The 21,145-nt window shown below is 36.1% G+C and overlaps 2 protein-coding genes across 2 annotated transcripts; both read right to left on the bottom strand.

Annotated features, from left to right (window-relative positions):
• Nucleotides 1-1,133: 1,133 nt before the first annotated feature.
• LOC139851335 (uncharacterized) lies at nucleotides 1,134-8,506 on the bottom strand. Its single transcript, XM_071840354.1, has 3 exons — nucleotides 7,355-8,506; nucleotides 3,406-3,519; nucleotides 1,134-1,313 (listed from the first exon to the last, which is right to left on the bottom strand). Exons 1-3 carry the CDS (start codon nucleotides 8,504-8,506, stop codon nucleotides 1,134-1,136), a joined length of 1,446 nt encoding a protein of 481 aa, XP_071696455.1.
• A 1,662-nt stretch (nucleotides 8,507-10,168) lies between these two features.
• Nucleotides 10,169-10,969, bottom strand: LOC139851314 (uncharacterized). The gene has a single exon (XM_071840334.1). The coding sequence runs from the start codon at nucleotides 10,967-10,969 to the stop codon at nucleotides 10,169-10,171; it is 801 nt and encodes a 266-aa protein (XP_071696435.1).
• Between the last annotated feature and the right edge of the window lie 10,176 nt (nucleotides 10,970-21,145).

The raw sequence follows: 21,145 nt of genomic DNA, 5'->3' as shown, positions 1-21,145 counted from the left end.
ATGGGGAAGATGAACCAACATGGGTACGGATTCCTCCCAAGTTCATTATTAAGTCCAAAAAAACAGAGATTGAGTCAATTGTGGATGCCATTTTCCCAGATTTCACGTTACACCAGGATGATGAAGAGTACTTGCGTGAACGCGCTATTTTAACACCCCGTAACGACGACGCAAACGCAATCAACAAACACATGTTTAGGAAACTAAATGGTGTAAGCATGACATTCAAAAGCTCCGATGAAATCTGCAAGGGTTCCACAGATAACATTGAACAACACTATGCATATCCAGTTGAGTTCTTGAACAAGCTCAATTTTCCCGGTGTCCCTCCGCATAAACTGAAATTAAAAATAGGACAGCCAGTTATGCTGCTACGAAATCTGGGGCCTAGCGGTGGGATGTGTAACGGAACGCGCCTTATTATAACCGACTTCCAACAGTTTGTGCTTCAGGCTAGAATAATCACCGGGTCGCATATTGGGAAAACAGTAATAATTCCTAGAATTGTACTGACATCCACAGAAACCAAATGGCCTTATGTGATGCAGCGAATCCAATTCCCGGTCAGGCCATGTTATGCAATGACAATAAACAAGAGTCAAGGCCAATCATTGAAATTGGTAGGCCTATACCTCCCTAAGCCCGTCTTCAGCCACGGTCAACTATATGTCGCGCTTTCTAGGGTTACCGACCCCGATGGTCTTAAAATAGTGATGATAGATGACAGTGATCAGAATCTGCAGTCCCACACCCGAAACATTGTCTACAAAGAAACCTTCTTCAATTTAAATCACAATTTATAAAGGTACTGCGTCTTCCTTCTTACTTTCCACATGCTCATTACATTAACCTACTTTATTTTATTCTGCATTAATGATAAGCTTCGTTTTTCCGTCCGTAGTACACCTTCTACGTACCACTAAATCCTAATATTATATACATATATCACATTAACAATCTTCGTTACATGTAGGTGAAATCTAAAGTCCCATACTAATAGTAAAGCATTTATAGTAACTTTTATGTTGTCCCTTAAATTCACCTTGCAGGGAACCGTCCCAACAACCATCTCATATGTAGCTAAATTGATTGTAAAATCGTTTACTCCTCTTCCATGAGGTATGTTATGACTACTACCTAAATACTACATACATCACTTTGCTACCGTTGTAAACACCCACACAAAAAAAGGCAGTCACTGGAATACTTTCGCCAACAGCTACCTGTATTAGAGCAGTCCCCAATAACCTACGCCCCATGAATGCTTTGTTGCCTGTTATACGATTGTACTTCTCCGATATTTCTACAGATGGCTACTCAGCAAATTTTCCAACACATAGTAATTTTTATTTTTGGTTGGAAAGTTTGCCTACAGGTCTTATCCACTAACAATACAGGTTTGTTTCGTGTAAACAGGAACGGTAGCGCCCCACCCTCCTTCATCAGACTGCCATTGAGAACATCACTGATTTGGTGAAGTTACAACTCGACAGCCCAGGTTCACCACTTACATCACACGCATTGCGCCGGAATAACTTACATGTTTATGATTACTCCTTTGTATGCCAACATACAGTTAGGCGTTTGTAGTTGTCCTGGAATTTCATGTTTATGTTCAAATTGTAACTTAATCAGCGTACAAGTTTTGGTTTAGCTGGAACTTTATATTACTGGGCAAGTTTTGGTCTATGCACTGCATCTGCCCATAGTAGAGAATGTATCAACTTAACCAGGTTTCCCATCTATTATTCAACCTGCTTTAGTGGCTATGACAATTGATATTGGATTTGTGTCACGTTCATTCATTAACTGTTGCAATTAGTTTCAGATTTATCCTCAAACACACGTCCGATACAACAAAAAGTACCCTCTTCGTGCAACGCACGGGCAATGGACCTAGTATATATAATAACATGAACATTAATAAACTATTATATACATTTATTGTTATAAATAAATATGTACAATAAAATACATTGTAATAAAAACTATTATTTTATATGTATATTTCTTGTATATATATATATATATTGTAATATTTAATTTAATCATTTAATATATATTTATGTGAATAGTAAATTTTGTTATTTAAAACTGTTTATATATATACATAGTGTATATTAAATATAATTAATTTTGAGCTTAAATGGTAAATGTCTGTAACTTTCGGTTGACGTTTAATTATTTTAAAATAGGTCTATTATATATATATATAAGAAGTTTTAAAATAAATATTGTTCCAAAATTTGATTAAAAAGACAATAGTTTTGATAAATATTTTTTTACCATTTCAATATAAGTTTTTGTACTCTGTACATATAAATGGGAACAGAAAATAAACAATTTTCGAACCTTTTTGATCAGATTTCAAACAGGTAATGAGTGAAATAATTAAATATATTTAATCTAAAAATTTGAGATTTTTAGGAACACTTTTATACATTAATTGTTTAGCAGTGGACACGATATTATTTTGTGAGTTAAAAGTGTCGGTAGCAAACATCCAAATTAACTCACGGGTTGTTATATGATTCCTTTTACATGTCAAGTAGGATTTTTTTTTATTTTGTTTTTCTTACACTTTTCCTTATATACACGTACAAACATATGCATCATGATCAACCCATCTTTCTTATGATCAACCCATCTTTCTTCTTTCTTATTATTTTCTGTCAACCTCACCATACCACAACCACCGTCTCCCTCATACAAACACCACCGATCACCCATGACCACCTACGGCCACCCTCACGACATCCACTCTCTCTCATCTCCTCTCTCTCGTTGTCCTTGTTTGTAACCGAGAACGATTAACATCATCACTAATGCTACAGTTCTGGGTTCTCCATTTTGGATGAAGAACCACCTCAAACAACAAACACCACTTTGTTTATCGTTGTGTTCATAACAGTAGCACGGTGCATAACTATGAGCATTATTGACGTCCGTTAATATCCGTTGTTATCAACAAACAAGACCACCAAACCAACATCTTGAACCATTACTATCTGTTTGGTTGTTGCAACTTTTGACAAACGAAAACCACCAGGATCAAATTGCTTCTATCTTCATTTTTCTATTCGAATTCTAATAACATCCAAAAACCATCTTATTATTTTATGAAAACTATTTTGCCAAACACCATCCCATGTTCACCATCTTCAAATCAACCACCACAGACGCCACCATCATAAGCCCATTAAAACAATCACCATCCATCGCCTAAAACCGCCACCTGCCACCTTCCAACATCATTGAACCACCCCGTTCCTGTTTTTGTTCTTGATTCAAATGCTACGGTTTAACTACAACTACGGCTGCACTCTCCTATTTTCATTTATATGTGTTATCGAAACCCACTTAATTTATACCATCTGATTGCTGCAACCTTCATGATGTTCGAACCTCTTTTGGTTTTACTGTAGCAACTGCAGCTACGCTATTTTTTTTCTTTTGTTTCCATTCGAGAAGCACCCCAATCCCATCACAAATTACTGCTGTAAGTTTCTGTTTATGTTCCTGTTAAATGACGAGGAAGATGATGGATAATAACGATAACGATGAAGTTGATAAAATGAAATAAACGATGATGATGATTACGATATGAAAGAAGATGATGATAATTGTATAAGGTGGATGATGAGATGATGACGATGTAATTATGATAAGAGCAGGCGTTTTTTTTTTATTATTTGTTTTCTACTGGTTGGATTATATCCTTGCAAACGAGATTGCAGTCCATAAAATTCAGATTTTAAGCGAGCTTAGTATTTAATGTTGGGATAATGTTGGGCCGAATTGAAACTGGGCTTCATGAACTAACTGTTGGATAGGTTAAATAAATTTTAATCCGGGTTATAATAGATAAAACAAAATAGACGAATGGTTAGGGTGTTGTGTTGTTGAACAAGAGGTCGTGGGTTCGAGCCCTGTCAAAGACAGTTATTTTCTTTTTGGAGCTTTTTCATGTGAGGTAGTATTATTATTATTATTATTATTATTATTAGTATTATTATTATTTTTATTATTATTATTATTATTATTATTATTATTATTATTATTATTATTATTATTATTATTATTATTATTATTATTATTATTATTATTATTATTATGGTTATGACTTATGATTATTATTAACATTACGATTTCATTATTATCATTAATATGAGTATTATGATTAATATTATCATTATTATTAATAATATGATTATCATTATTAGTATTGTTATTATTAAAATTATTATTATCACAACTATATTATTAAAATTATTATTATTATTATTATTATTATTATTATTATTATTATTATTATTATTATTATCACTTTTACTACTAGTAATATTATTATTATTATTATTATTATTATTATTATTATTATTATTATTATTATTATTATTAACATTATTATTATTAATATTATTATTATTATTATTATTATTATTATTATTATTATTATTATTATTATTATTATTATTACAACTATATTATTTTTATCAATATCATTATTAGTATTATCATCATTATTTTAGTATTATCATAATTATTATTTTAAATAAAAGATATCAATATAAAAAAATATAATTATTACATATATCATAAAACTATCTAATTTACTATTTTAATATAAAAGTAACATGTAGATATATATAACATTTAAAAATAACAAATATATTATAATAAATAATAAATTATATAATTAATATATATAAACTGGTTTGATTATTATTACATGTTAATTATACGTTTTAATATATATAACTAATATAGGTTCGTAAATCCGAGGCCAACTCTGCATTGTTCAGTACCGTCGTATGCATATTTTTACTACAAAATATCGTATTGTGAGTTCATTTGCTCCCTTTTTACTCATTATATTTTGGGCTGAGAATACATGCAAATGTTTTATTAACTGTTTTACAATATTTATATGTGTGAGTTCATTTGATTCCCTTTTACTCTTTATATTTTTGGGACTGAGAATGCATGCGCTATTTTTACAACTGCTTTATTAAATGCTTTTGAAATATATTTTGAACTGCGAATACATGAAATGCTTTTATAAATGTTTGACGAGATAGACACAAGCAAAACATTCCTCGAATGAATTATTATGCAGACAGAAGTTCTGCGGATTATTGTTGAATTATGTGGACATGATAATTGCCACCATTGAATTATGTGGACATGATAATTGCCACCATTGAATTATGTGGACATGATAATTGCCACCATTGAATTATGTGGACATGATAATTGCCACCAATTGATATGAATGTTATGTATCGAGAGAATGATTTTATACACAGGTTATGTGTATGTTATTTTTATGCACGAGATATGTGTACGGTTACTAAGATTTATGAAAGATGATTTCGTACACGAGAAAGATGTACTGTATTTAAAAGATATCGCATGTACATTACAGGTGGGTATAGGATTGGGGCCCATTTGTACCATGCAGGATTTAAATTTTGTGGTCTATCAAAATGATAAATTTTATTGTTTTATGTTAAACTTATGAACTCACCAACCTTTTGGTTGATACTTTAAAGCATGTTTATTCTCAGGTATGAAAGAAATCTTCCGCTGTGCATTTGCTTATATTACATGGAGTCGTTCATGGCATATAGAGGTCCGTTCATCGCAATGGTACCAGATGTTATTGTATTCGTTCAAGAGGATTTGGACGGGGTATGACAGTTGGTATCAGAGCGGTGGTCTTAGCGAACCAGGTCTTGCATTAGTGTGTCTAACTGATAGTTGTTTAGATACATTAGTGAGTCTGGACTTCGACCGTGTCTGCATGTTAAAAGTTTTTCTTATCATTTAGTGTCGAAAATTATTTGCTTATCATCCTTAAATACTAGACACGTCTTAGTGTCTCTATTGCATAGACAGTGTATAGATAAATTCATATCTTAGCGTATCTGTTATTGTTACCTTTGCCTGACAACTTCCGTAGATTCCTCCGTAACTTATGGGATGTTAGTATTATATATGCATATGTAAATTATGTATTGCAGGGTACTAATCTACATCCTATAATCTATTTCTAATCGAAAATCCTTCATCTGATCGTACGAGATGAATCCCTCAACCAGTTCAAATTCCTGGGATTCCGACAGCCATTCCGATATGGAGTTTCACCTATCAGCGTCACTAGAATGAATCAACCAATCAGTCATCCCCAATTCATCTGATGGGTTCGTAGTTGACTTCATCAATAGAGACGCGAAGAAGGCGATCCCTTCCACCAACCGAATTTACCTCTTGATGATGAACCTGAAGCACTTACCGGCGAACCAGTCCGAAACACCATTTTCACCCTCATTTCCCGAATATCTCAACACGATTATATTCTATCCACAATTATAAACCTTATTCAGCCGCTCGTTCCAACCGACAATCATTCCGGAATAATGGAAGAAGCCAACAAGCTTCGCGCTCGAGTAATCAATTTGCAGAATATGGTGCAAAACTTACCAGCTTCAGCAACAACATCAATAACATTACCACCAACAACCCAAGTTTCAACGTCACACGCCTCAACGTCTCATTCGGTACCTCGAATATAATCATCGTTCTACGAATCGTTCTACATAAATTATCTTCGTCCTTCATGGCAATTATGTAATCTTTAATGTTTTAGAGATTATGTACTCTAGTTTTAGCCATAAATATGATGAGTTAAATATCACATTGACTCATTAAATCCATGATTACGTCTGAAGAAAATATATATGTATATATGTTTTCATAAAGATTGTAATTAAAAATTCTTTTGTACAAACTGTTAATGGTGAAAATATTTTAACGGGTAGGTAATACCCGAGGAATATTTAGATTTCATATTAATAAGTTACATTGTACATTCTTCGAATCTGATTCAACAGTCATTTACTATCCTATTTACAACCACCGATATACGTATCCGCTCACCGCATAATAACCATTTTCATTCAATTTCATATTTGGATTTTGATCTATCAGAATCCAACAAGTGGCATAATGAAGAAAACATTGGACAAAATAAAATTTGTTAGAAACAAACAAATTAACTATGAGAAATTTTGTTAAGAATCCACGCTAACTGTTCCTAGCTAATTGTTCCTAGCTAACTGATGACATTTTATATTATCGCAATTTACATTCTCGCAATTTTATTTATCGTCATTTAATTTCTGTTATTTACTTTACGCACTTTATTTATCGTTATTTAATTTCTGTTATTTATGTTACACACTTTAAATATCGGGACACGTATACAAGGTTTTGACATATCATATCGACGCATTTATATATATTATTTGGAATAACCATAGATGCATTTATATATATTATTTGGAATAACCATAGACACTCTATGTGCGACTGACGTAAAAGTTTTCTTTATATTCAATTCTTGGCACCAGTCACTAAAAGGGTTTCCCTCAAATTGCGTACCATTGTCGCTCACTATTTCATTTGGTATTCCAAACCGACAGACGATGTTTTCCCATACGAAATTTTGAATTTGCTTGCCCGAAATTGTCTTTAGTGGTTTGGCCTCTACCCATTTCGTGAAATAATCAATGGCCACTACCAGAAATTTTACACCCCCTGGTCCTGCGGGAAATGGCCCTACTATGTCGATTGCCCATTTGCAAAACGGCCATGGGGACGCAACCGGTATCATAGGATGTCGCGGAGTCTTGCTTACTGGTGCATGAAGCTGACACGATTGACACTTGCGAATTACCTCTGCAGCATCTCTATACATTGACGGCCAGTAATATCCAAGCCGCATTATTTTGGAAGCGACTGTTTTGTGTCCTGAATGCAAAGCGCACATTCCGTCATGTACTTCCCGTATGATCGACTCCGCTTGAGTTGGATTGAGACACCGCAAATGAGGCCCCAGAAAAGACTTTCTGTATAGGACTCCCTTGTCTAACAGATACATTGGTGCTTTCATCTTAATCTTTCTTGCTTCACTTGAATCTATCGGCAACGTACCTTTAGTTAGAAATTCTATTATTGGTGTCATCCAACTTCGCTCTTCTTCTTCAACCGCAGCTGAAACACTATTCTCTTCAATAGATTTTATCTTAACTTCCTCAACCCAAATTTCTTTCTTAAAATGACTGAATGTTAACGCGGCTAACTTGCTTAACGCATCCGCCTTTTTGTTCAGCGTCCTTAAAATCTGAGTTATCTGGAACAAATCGAAGTCAACTGCTAACTCTTGCACTAGCCTCAAATATTTTTGCATTGATTCATCATGTGCTTCGAATATTCCGTTAATTTGATTTGCAACCAACTGCGAATCAACGTATACTGACAATTCTTTAACCTCCAGATGTTTTGCTACCCGCATCCCAGATAACAATGCTTCATATTCGGCTTCGTTATTTGTGACGGGGAAGCTAAATCGCAGTGCGAAGGTATATTCTTCTCCCTCTGGACTTTTTAGGACTATTCCTGCCCCTGTGCCTTCTGGACCACAAGCCCCATCTGTGTGCATTTCCCACAGTTGTTCGGGCAGAGGTGGTATTTCTTTTGATTCATGCGAGACTTCGATATCTCCGGCTGTTTCAGGCAGATAATCTGCTAGGACTTGTCCTTTTACCGCACTTCGTAGTGAGAAGCTTATCTCATGTTCTCCCAATTTAATAGCCCATTTGGCCATGCGACCAGAATTTTATGGCTTATATAGCACCTACTCAACAAGTATCAGCGAATGTGAATTTGCTAGAACTTATCAAGCAATTTCGTATTTATTGCAAACAACAAGTTGTGTGTCATACCTGCTTTATCGGCTGATCTGTTAGAACCCTTATTGGGTGCGCTTGGAAATATCTCCGCAAGCGTCTATCCGTATGCACGAGTGCATAAACTAATTTTTCGATCGCAGGATAATTTAATTATCTCCCTGTCAAAGCTTTGCTAACGAAATACACAGGCATTTGCACCTGTCCGCATAGCATAATTATATATTTAAATGCCTATTGATTGAAAGTTAGCTATATTTAATTTTATAGTGCGTACCTGTCCTCTGTCCGCTATCAACACTGAACTTATTGCTTCTTTTGATGCCGCCAAGTACAGTATCAATGTTTCTCCAGCAATTGGCGCAGTCATTGTAGGCAGCTCCTTCAGCAATTTTTTCATTTCCTGAAACGCCGTTTCTGCTTCCTCTGTCCACTTGAAATCCGATTTCTTTAAGCAATTCTTTAATGTCCCAAAAAATGGGAGTGATCGCTCTGCGGACTTTGACAAAAACCTGGTTAGTGCCGCCAGCTTACCTGTTAAACTTTGGACTTCTTTTTTATTTCTTGGTGATGGCATATTCTCAATTGCCTCTATTTTCTTTGGATTTGCACGTATTCCACGCTCAGTTATTATGTAACCAAGAAATTTTCCTTCTTCTTCTCTGAAACTGCACTTCGATGGGTTGAGCTTCATATTAACCTTTCTTAACGACGCAAATGTTTCTAATATATCCTCCAACAGACCTTGTTCTGTTGTAGTTTCTCCCAATCTGACCTTTGAAAGCTTCGTCTATTACCCGCTGATATGTTGCTCCGGTATTTTTTAGACCAAATGGCATCTTTGTATAGCAGTATATGCCTTGACTTGTATGGAAAGCAGTTTTGTCCTCATCATCCGCTGCCATCTGTATTTGATGGTATCCTTTGTACGCATCCAAAAAACATTTGTATCGGAAGCCGGCTAAAGATTCAACCTTCCAGTCTATTTCTGGCAACGGATAATTATCCTTAGGGCATGCTTTATTGATATCCGTGAAGTCAACACACATACGCCAGGACCCATCGGGCTTTTTTACCAGCACCGGGTTTGCTACCCACGTTTGGTACCTTACTTCTCGCAGAATATTTGCTTTGACCAACTTGTCGACTTCTGCTTTCAGCCATTCACTCCTTTCGGGGGCCATACCGCGTTTCTTTTGACGCACCGACGTCAGACTAGGATTTGCATTAAGCTTATGCTCAGCAATGTCTCTTGGTACACCCGTCATATATGCTTCTTTCCATGCAAATACGTCCGTATTGGCGGCTAATATATTACGAAGCTTAAACTTCGTTTCATCAGACAATCCTCCACCAATTTTAATTTTCTGCTCTGGATAACGTGGGTTTGCAATGATCATGCAGCTTCTAAGTTGTTATGCCTCACTCGGCTGTTGCTCTGCATGTTCAACAGCTGCAACGCTTGCATCTTGCTTTTCTGACCTGATAGTTGCAATTCCCAATGGTGTTGGGAACTTGATAAGGCCATGTATCGTGGATGGGATTGCCCCTAATTTTTGCAAGGTCGTGCGCCCCAAAAGCGCATTATACTTTGAGTATGACCTTACGACAGCAAATTCTACCGTTGTGCTCCTCATTAACTCTTTATTGTCATCATCTACCAATTCCAGCTCTAACTCGATGATCCCGATTGGCCATGCGGACTCGCCGAAGAATCCTGATAACGCAGTGTTTGGAGCCACTAGTTTGGCTGGCACAGTCCCTGGCAACAAGCGGAAGCAGTGCTCGTACATAATATCAACACCGCAACCGGTGTCTACATGTAATCGCTTGATGATATACCCACAACTTTTGACGCGCCCTTTGATTGTGATGGGCGCATCCGAGGGTTCCTGTGCTATAGCTGAGAATGTGATGGGTGTGTTTTCCCATTTTTCGGATACTTCTAACTTGCGCCTCTGTTTTGTCCGCACGCTTGTCACCATGTTTATGGTTTTATCCGTTTCTTTTTCATCATTCTTCTTTTGCCACAGGTATTCTTTTTGTTTGTCGCCCTGCGATCTTGCACTTTTTTTCAAGTGTTGTAGCCTTCCTTTTTTGAGTTCAGCAGCCACTCTTTCAATTAAGTGCCGACATTCGTTAGTCTCATGACCGTAATCATCGTGAAAATCACAAAACTTGTTTTTGTCTCTGTTTCCATATTTTGACAAAGGCATTGGGGGTCGAAGCTCTTACTCACTGCTTCTGTGGCCAAAATTTCTTTTGGTGTTTTTGTGAGGTCTTTTATTAACGCCACATTTTCATTGTGGCCGCTTTTAAACATCTGGCTTCCTCCCCCTTTATTGTTGTTGAACTTGCGATACTTATCATTGTGATAGGTACCACCCCTGAGCTGGCCGTTATCGCCATAACGTTTACCCGACTCTGGACCTCTTCCCTGCACCCGATAATAATCATCATCGATGTCCATGTTTGAAGAGGTACCTCTGTAGTTCTGCTTTATATCTTCTTGTGCCCTCATGTAATCATGCGTTTCTTTTATGGCTTCCGCGAAAGTTTCTGGCACTCTTCTCCGTAACCGTTACCATAAAGATAGGTGTCTGTCCGTATCTATGCAATGAATAAAGTCGGATATCTTCTGGCTTTCTGGTAAATCTTGTATCTTAGCTAACTCTTTGTATACCTGTCTATTATTTCTCCCAACCTTTCTTTCGATTTTTGCTTAATGTCGTGACATTCGACATGCGTTCTTTTACGTGCGCGCAAATTGTGAAAATTTAACAAGAATCTTGAGCGCAAATCTGCAAAGCCCGTAATGCTTTGGGCTGGCAAATTATTGAACCATTCTCTTGCCACTCCTTGCAATACTATTGGTAGCATATGACATGCTACCGCATCACCCCAACTGTGCGTTCTTGAGGTTCCTTCAAATTTTTGCAAAAAATCATCTGGATCTGATAGCCCGTCATAACTTTCGAGCGTTAGGGGCAACACCGGTGCGACTGTGAAGGGATGATTAGCCATGTGCGGTACAAACTTTTCTGTTGTAGGGGCTAACTCAAAACTTTGCTTAGCTTTTTGCCCTTGCATCACTGCAAACCAATTGCTCATGAACTCTTGTACCCGCGCCGGCTCATTGAAAGCGGGTGCCAGGTGTGGTGGCGCGACTTGCTGTAATTAAGATATAAAGCTATTCGGCTGAGGCGCAGCATAGTGTGTTCCGCTGTATTCATTATTTGCGACAGTTTGAACTGATTGCGGAGGCGCACGCGCCATTGACCTTTGTTGTGGTGTCAGCATGATGTATGAACCATCTGGATTTCTCAGACCCATTTGACTGATTTTTTCCTGAGCTCTCTCGGTTGTGACCCTTTCAATTGGTGCCTCGGGTTCAACTGAGGTGATAATGGGTATTGTATCCACACAGGTAGTTTTAACTTTGAAACCTGGTGGAACCGTTTCGCTTGGAGAACCTGTAACGACCCTACTTTTTTCGTTATCTTTTACCGTTAATTATTTAACGACCGTTAACTGTTATTCGTGCCACGTCATTTCTATGACCTATATTATTATTTTTGTAATAATATATTAATTATTATGTGTTATATGAATATTTGTATTCATATCTTTAATTGTACGTTTCTACGTGTCGCAGATTTCTATCCGGCGAATCTTTTCGGTTTTCAAACCAACGGTCGAGCTTTTGGGATTTTTAAGTCCTAATTATTTTAAATATGATATTTTAATGTCATATGGTCATATATAGTGTTTATATATTTTATCCGTCGCGTAGTTGTTATCTCTCCGAAAAATCAATCGCGTAGTAGCGTTTTCGCGTTTCGAGCTTCGTTCGGGCGTTCGGGCTAAAAGCTTTTAGTCTATACTTCAATATGGCCCACAAATGGGGCCCACCTTACTCATTTTGGCCGAAAATGACAAGGGGGGGGGGGAGCCTTGCCTTGTTTTCCTAATTTTCACATTCTAATTATTTCTCTAAACCTAAATTCCATCTTATTTTCTCTCTTCTCTCCCTTTTTCTTTTTTTTTTTGGCCGTTCCCCATCCATCATATATCATCATCGTCTTCATTCAATCAAGTGCTTGGATCATTCAATCGTTTACACAATCGGATTCCTCATTCCGTTCTCTACGCGCTCATATTAATCAATTCTTGATTAGGGTATGAACCCTAACCCTAGCTTTTTGATTTCTCATATATTTTACTGTATTTTGATGTTATTTTAATAGTATGATACTTATATGTTATTGTATTGTTGATTATATGCGTAGAATTGCTCGTTAATTCATGTTTTCGGTTTGATAGAATTGGGACAGCAGCTTTTTCGTGTGTTTCTGTACATATAACTGATGTGGATCATAAAATAAAGTATATAAATGAGTTCCTCTCATTAAGACATTAATTTTAGACTCCGGATTCATGTCGTTTTGATTCCCGGAGCTTAAGATATGATTAAATTGGTGTTTTATTAAAATTGAAAGGTGAAAACGAATTGGTTCAGTTATGGTCCGACTTTGTGACCATTTTTGGAGTTATTAGGGTGTACTAGTGTGTTAGGATTGATGATGGGATGAGCTTTCATGTTCGGGTCATCGAAATCCGAGCCACAGATCACCCGTTATGACTAAAATACGTTTTTGAACGGATTAAAGGTACAAACTGATTTAGAGCTGTATGTCACGACTTGGTGACTGTTCTTGGGATGTTCTTGAGCACACTAGTGTGTCGGGTGGGTTGGTTAGGCGAAGATATATATAAGGCTCGCCGAAAACTGATTCCCGGGGCTCAAGTTATGACCCGATGAACCTTTGAATTAAAACTTATGGTTAAATATTAAAACTTATGATAAAAATAATGATTTTCATTAATGATTAATTACTTATGATGTAAGAAGTAATTATTATTATTTAAGACTTATGATATATATTTATTATATCATTTAATTATTACTTATGATTTAATTAACATTTTAATTAAACTTATGATTAATAATACTTTTATTATTAATGAAAAAATACTTATGATAAGTATTAAACTTATATTATGAGATTATTATTATTATAGGACTTATAATAAGGATTAAATAATTATTTAATTATTATAAGACTTAGTTATTATTTAATTATTAAATACTTATGATTTAATAAGTATAATTAGAAATTTATGATATGATTAATAATTCATTATTAATTAATAATACTTATGATATGATTTAAAATTTATTATTAATTAATAATACTTATATTATGACTAATATTTAATTAATTAATTAAATACATATGTTATATTAATTATATCATTTAAACTTATCTAAACTTTAATAATTCATTTTTATTTAATTAAACTTATGTTAAGACATAATTATACACTTTTGACTTTAATAAACATTATAACCTATGTTATTATTATAACTTACACTTTTTCAAATTAATGTTGACTATGTTTGACCAAGGTTGACTTTTGAGTTGACTTTCGGTTGACTTTGACTTTCAGTTGACTTCTGTTGACTTTCTAAATAAGGAAACTTTCCTAACTTCAAAACTTTCTAAAAATAGAACTTTCTAAATTTGGAAACTTTCCAAAAATAGAAACTTTCCAAAAATAGAAACTTTCCTAAAATAGAAAACTTTCCAAAAATGGAAACCTGCTAAAAATAGAAACTTTCTAAAAATAGAAAGTGTGTGTTCGTATGCTGTTCCAGTCAAACCGATGCTTGCCGAGTGTTATTCTATGCCTACTTGCAACATGTACAATAGCTATCATACTAAGACTTGACCTAAGTTAGTTATTTATATCGGCCTGCTTTATTTATAGGTCGGCGTTGTGATCTTTCTTGATCACTTTACTTTATTTGCTGTTCGCTTGTTTGTGAGATTTCTTCAGTTGCTATTAAGGTGAGTTATAGTCCCATTTTCTATTTTAAATCTTTTGGGATGAGAATACATGCAATTTATTTTATATTTTGGACACAAGTGGAAGTTGGTTTAAATTATTCATTGTGAGTTGAACAAAAATATTCCCTAGTCTGGTAACTGTAATCACTGGTTTCTACTGGTGAACGCGAATCCTATGGATAGATCTATCGGGTTTGACAACCCCATTTCGAGCTAGTCGCGCTAGCAATTTATAATCGGAATGTTTAGTACTTCGTATTTTGTTGTAGATACACTTGTTCGGTGTATATTATTTATTGTGTTTGGCAAGGGTAAATAAATGGTTAAGTGGTTACCAGGTGGCTCACGAAAAATGGAATAATGTTTTATTATATGTTTTCTAGCATATAATTTGGTGGTTCAAAAAGGAGTTTTTATGTTTTCAAACATAAATTTTTATTGTTTAAATTAAATATTGTTTGCAATATTAAACCTATAATTCACTCAACATTTTTGTTGACAGTTACTCGCATGTTTTATTCTCAGGTTCATGATTGATTGCTTCCGCTGTGCTTAGAGAGTCTGCATATTTATGATGGCAGCTTTTGTTAAACATTAACTTGCATTCTATTTTGTTACATTAAATAGTGGGTGTTTGTTGACACTGTTTTGGTCAACCTTTGGTTATAGTATTATTGTATAGTTTTTCTAAACTTATACATTTTAGTAGATTTCCTTTATAGGAAATCATTTTTAAATAAAGAATGCAAGGTTGTTTAATTAAATTCATATAGAGTTTCGATCAAGCTGTGGGACCAAGTGACGGAGCCGTTAAGTGTTTTGACGGAGTCGTCACAGTTGGTATCAGAGCTCTGGTTGTAGAGAATTAGGCTGCATTGATGTCGTTACCCGGGTCAATAGGGTGCATTAGTGAGTCTAGTCTACAGCCCGGCCTATTATATATTATTATATGTGATTATTTGTGTCGTGTTGGTATGTATATTGTTATCATACATACATTTCTATTATGTTCTGAATCCGGGAGGAACTCCCATTCCGATTTAAACGTATTCTCCGACTCATGCGAGTTCATCTTTTAAAGGAACACCTCGGTTAGTGAAACCGAGGGGGTGTCATTCTTGACTTCTGGAATTCTCGACATTTCTATGTCATAATTAGTGTTTATTGATATAACGTTTAAGTTACATTACGTGTTCTAGAATTCTCGACATTTCTATGTCATCTATTATGGTTATGTATATAACGTTTGAGTTATATTACGCAAGATGTCATTCTTGACTTCTAAATGCTCGGCATTTCAATGTCAGCTATTATGTCTAGGTATATAACATTTTTGTTATATTACGTGCATTTGTGCCGTTGTGCCTATGTGCTTTGGTTGTTGAAACGGAAAACGTCATTCTTACTTTTAGAGATTCTTGGTACTTCGAAGACATTTTTATGTCATCGTTACTCCTATTCATTACTTTCGATGTCTTTGTCTCTTGTGCTATCCTTAGCACATTGTTAAGAAATTGTTTTAGGGAAATTGTGTTGAAATTCGAGGTTGACCACGTGTCCTGACCTTATGTAGTGATATTGGAATGGAACTATGAGTTAGTGAAATATAATGGCGTCAGGCCAACGTGATTATATTACCTTAATTCATAAAAAGTCCCAATATTGTGACATGAGGAATAGAAAGCGAGTCAAAGAAAATTTGTACACCACTCATTCGGAAATTCTAACGATATTACATGAGTAAGGAAGATACTCATTATCTTATTTGTTGATATACGAGAGACTCATCTTAACCGAACTACCTACCCCATGTTTTATCATTTATAATTCGCTTGTTAGTGACAGCTTCGCACGTGAATAGTTTTGACCCAAGGACTTGTGTTCTGATAAAAGTCAAGACATTATTTAACTCATTGGTTTTCATGACCTCGTAGCATTTATTGAAGAGATGTTGCAAGACGATTCAAGTCCATCACCCGAGCTTTAACGATCTTACTTCAACTCGTAACCTCTGTGATGCGGATACCCTGCTTACATTAGAATTTTCGCATTACTCTACCGAGTGTTTGGATCACAGTTCTCCTCATCCTCCGTTTAAGGATGAAACTTACCATTAAGTTCATTGATAGAAACTCATACACCACTTTGGGGGCCGGCTTTGTAAATTTGTTGGAAAGTCTTTGCGCTCATAGAATTTTCCCTCTCATGGTTGGACATGGCCGAAATGCAGACCGATAAATCAAGTTTCTGGGGTACACTCGATGGTCACCTTATTGTAGAAAAGGCGCTAGGTGGGTTTCTACCCCAACTGTTGTTATAATGGGTATCACGGATATATTACTCTAGACCGTTTGAGGAGTTTCTACTCTCAATTTTCGCTGTCAACCGCAACACCCTCGTAAACATCAATCCTAGGATTCGATACTTTAGGGTGCACGAACTTATTTTTGGAGATTCATCTCACCTGGAGTCGGCCATTCTTTATAACCCATGATTCGCGTTCTTTTCATCCGCACATAAATTTAAGAATATGGATGAATCCTAGACTTCCTCGCTCATTGTACAAGGGAGTTCACTCTCGTTGAATTATCACACCTTTCATACGTCTTCCTCTCGGAAATATAATGAAAATTTACTTTGGAGTCCATGATTCTCGTTAACTCCTTTGAGAGAATTGCCTTAAATATCTATGCCACCGATGTGACTACTCCATATTTATTTCTTCCTTCATTATTGCAACTTTATTTCATCTGTCCCAGTTCGTCCCCTTGGGGAGCTCCCGTTTTGTTCGTTGAGAAGAAAGATGGTTCATTTCATTTGTGTATTGATTATCGTGAATTGAACGAGCTTACTGTTAAAAACCGTTACCCTCTTCCGAGAATTGATGATCTGTTCGATCAACTTCAAGGTTCGTCCGTTTATTATAAGATTGATCTTCGTTCCGGTTATCACCAATTACGCGCTAAAGAAACTGATATTCTGAAAACCGCTTTCTGTACCCGTTATAGTCACTTTGAATTTCTTGTTATGCCGTTCAGATTGACAAATGCACCTGTTGTGTTCATGGACCTCATGAACCATGTGTGTAGACCCTATCTGGACAAATTCGTTACTGTTTTCATCGACCACATGCTTATTTATTCTAAGAGTGATGAAGGGCGAAGAACATTTGAAGTTAGTGCTTGATCTGTTGAGGAAAGAAGAGTTGTACGCTAAGTTCTCTAAGTGTGCTTTCTGGTTAAGAGAAGTTCAATTTCCTTGGACATATTGTTAGTAAACAGGGAATACAAGTTGATCCTACTAAGATCGGGGCGATTAAGAAATGGGAGATTCCGAAAACTCCTACTCAGATTCCTCAGTTCCTAGGTTTGACAGGCTATTATAGAAGGTTCATTCAAGATTTTTCACGAGTAGCGAAACCTCTGACTGCTTTAACGCATAAGGGGAAAAAGTACGAGTGGAAGAGTGAACTAGAGTCTGCTTTCCAAACTCTGAAGAAGAAGTTAACTTCTGCACCGACATTATCACTACCTGAGGGTAGTGATGATCTTGTTATCTTTTGTGATGCTCCGTGTCAAGACTTTAGTTGTGTTTTGATGCAACGAAAGAAAGTCATTGTTTACGCGTCACGTCAATTGAAGATTTATGAACAGAATTATACAACCCATGATGTAGAATTGGGAGCTGTTGTGTTCGCACTCAAGAATTAGAGACATTACTTATATGGAGTCAAAAGTAATGTGTACACTGATCACAAAAGTCTTCAACATATCCTTGATCAGAAACAGTTGAATATGAGGCAACGAAGATGGATTGAGACGTTGAATGATTATGATTGTGAACTTTTATATCATCCGGGAAAGGCCAACGTTGTGGCCGATGATTTAAGTCATAAAGAAAGGGCTGAACCTCGCAGGTTAGAGCCTTGAATATGACAATTAGAACAAACCTCGCAAGGCAGATTCTTGCAGCTCAAAAGGAAGCCTTGAAGGAGGAGAATTTCGTAACGGGAAGGTCCGAGGCTTGAGTAAACAGTTAGAGGTACGAACCGATGGTACTCGGTATTTTACGGGATGCCTTTGGGTTCCGAAGTTTGGTGATCTACGACAACTTGTTTTAGATGAGGCTCATAAGTCTAGGAACTCTATGCATTCCTGGTACAGGAAAGATGTATCATGATCTTAAGGAGCTGTATTGGTGGCCTAATTTGAAAGGTGATGTGGCTACATATGTGGCTAAGTGTTTGACCTGTGCTAAGGTTAAAGCTGAACATCAGAAACCGTCTGGACTTTTGGTGCAACCTGAGATTCCCGAGTGAAAGTGGGAAGGTATTACGATGGATTTTATTACGAAGTTATCGAGAGTTGTGGGTGGTTATGATACCATTTGGGTGATTGTTGACCGACTCACTAAGTCAACTCATTTCTTACCGATTAAGGAAACAGATTCGATAGAGAAGCTTACTCATTTGTATTTGAAGGAGATTGTTTCAGGGCATGGTGTTCCTATACCTATTATTTCAGACCGAGACAGTCGATTTATATCGAGGTTTTGGCAACCCTTACAGGAAGCTTTGGGAATTAAATTGGATATGAGCACCGCTTATCATCCGTAGACGGATGGTCAGAGTGAAAGGACCATTCAAACTTTGGAAGACATGTTACGAGTATGCGTGATTTATTTTGGTAATGGGTGGGATAGATACTTGCCATTGGCTGAATTTTCTTATAATAACAGTTATCATGGAAGTATTGAAGCCGCATCGTTTGAAGCTCTGTATGGTAGAAAGTGTAGGTCTCCTATCTGTTGGAATGAGGTTGGGGATGCTCAACTCATAGGCCCAGAAGTTATTCATGAGACTACCGAGAAAATCGTACAGATTAAAGAAAGATTGAGAACCGCCAGAAATCGGCAAAAGAGTTATGCCAATAAGTGAAGGAACGATATTGAATTTCAGGTCAGTAACCATGTTATGTTAAAGGTTTCACCTTGGAAGGGTGTGATACGTTTTGGAAAAAGGGGAAAGTTGAGTCCTCGTTTTGTAGGACCTTTTGAGATTATTGAGAGAGTTGGACCGACGGCTTATCGTTTGAAGTTTCCACAAGAACATAGTGCTGTTCACGATATTTTTCATGCATCGAATTTGAAGAAGTATTTGGCCGAGGCCGATGAAACTATTCCTCTGGAGGAACTTCATGTTGATAAACAACTCCATTTTATTGAGGAACCTGTCGAAACTATGGACCGAGAGGTTAAGACTCTCAAGCAGAGCAAAATTCCTATTGTTGAGATAGGTGGAACGCCAGACGCGGTCCCAAGTTCACTTGGGAGCGTGGAGGTCAGATGAGGCAGAAGTACCCGCATTGTTCCCAGATGCCGAGTCAACCCCTGCACCTGCTTAAATTTCGGGACGAAATTTCCGTAACGGGAAGGTACTGTAACGACCCTACTTTTTTCGTTATCTTTTACCGTTAATTATTTAACGACCGTTAACTGTTATTCGTGCCACGTCATTTCTATGACCTATATTATTATTTTTGTAATAATATATTAATTATTATGTGTTATATGAATATTTGTATTCATATCTTTAATTGTACGTTTCTACGTGTCGCAGATTTCTATCCGGCGAATCTTTTCGGTTTTCAAACCAACGGTCGAGCTTTTGGGATTTTTAAGTCCTAATTATTTTAAATATGATATTTTAATGTCATATGGTCATATATAGTGTTTATATATTTTATCCGTCGCGTAGTTGTTATCTCTCCGAAAAATCAATCGCGTAGTAGCGTTTTCGCGTTTCGAGCTTCGTTCGGGCGTTCGGGCTAAAAGCTTTTAGTCTATACTTCAATATGGCCCACAAATGGGGCCCACCTTACTCATTTTGGCCGAAAATGACAAGGGGGGGGGGAGCCTTGCCTTGTTTTCCTAATTTTCACATTCTAATTATTTCTCTAAACCTAAATTCCATCTTATTTTCTCTCTTCTCTCCCTTTTTCTTTTTTTTTTTTGGCCGTTCCCCATCCATCATATATCATCATCGTCTTCATTCAATCAAGTGCTTGGATCATTCAATCGTTTACACAATCGGATTCCTCATTCCGTTCTCTACGCGCTCATATTAATCAATTCTTGATTAGGGTATGAACCCTAACCCTAGCTTTTTGATTTCTCATATATTTTACTGTATTTTGATGTTATTTTAATAGTATGATACTTATATGTTATTGTATTGTTGATTATATGCGTAGAATTGCTCGTTAATTCATGTTTTCGGTTTGATAGAATTGGGACAGCAGCTTTTTCGTGTGTTTCTGTACATATAACTGATGTGGATCATAAAATAAAGTATATAAATGAGTTCCTCTCATTAAGACATTAATTTTAGACTCCGGATTCATGTCGTTTTGATTCCCGGAGCTTAAGATATGATTAAATTGGTGTTTTATTAAAATTGAAAGGTGAAAACGAATTGGTTCA

The sequence above is a fragment of the Rutidosis leptorrhynchoides genome, chromosome 1, assembly GCF_046630445.1.
Source record: "Rutidosis leptorrhynchoides isolate AG116_Rl617_1_P2 chromosome 1, CSIRO_AGI_Rlap_v1, whole genome shotgun sequence".
NCBI classification, from domain to species: Eukaryota; Viridiplantae; Streptophyta; class Magnoliopsida; order Asterales; family Asteraceae; genus Rutidosis; species Rutidosis leptorrhynchoides.
Note: the sequence above shows the minus strand (reverse complement) of the source record. Positions and strands in the feature narration are given on the sequence as shown.

Excerpts from the sequence above, each read along its gene's own strand:
- LOC139851314 (XM_071840334.1), bottom strand. The coding sequence starts at position 10,969 with ATGCCTTTGTCAAAATATGGAAACAGAGACAAAAACAAGTTTTGTGAT.
- LOC139851335 (XM_071840354.1), bottom strand. The coding sequence starts at position 8,506 with ATGCACACAGATGGGGCTTGTGGTCCAGAAGGCACAGGGGCAGGAATA. Across the intron at positions 3,520-7,354 it reads TCGCACATAGAGTGTCTATG|GAACATAAACAGAAACTTAC; the intron begins GTTATTCCAAAT and ends GTCATTTAACAG. Across the intron at positions 1,314-3,405 it reads CTACAGTAAAACCAAAAGAG|CCATCTGTAGAAATATCGGA; the intron begins GTTCGAACATCA and ends TTTGCTGAGTAG.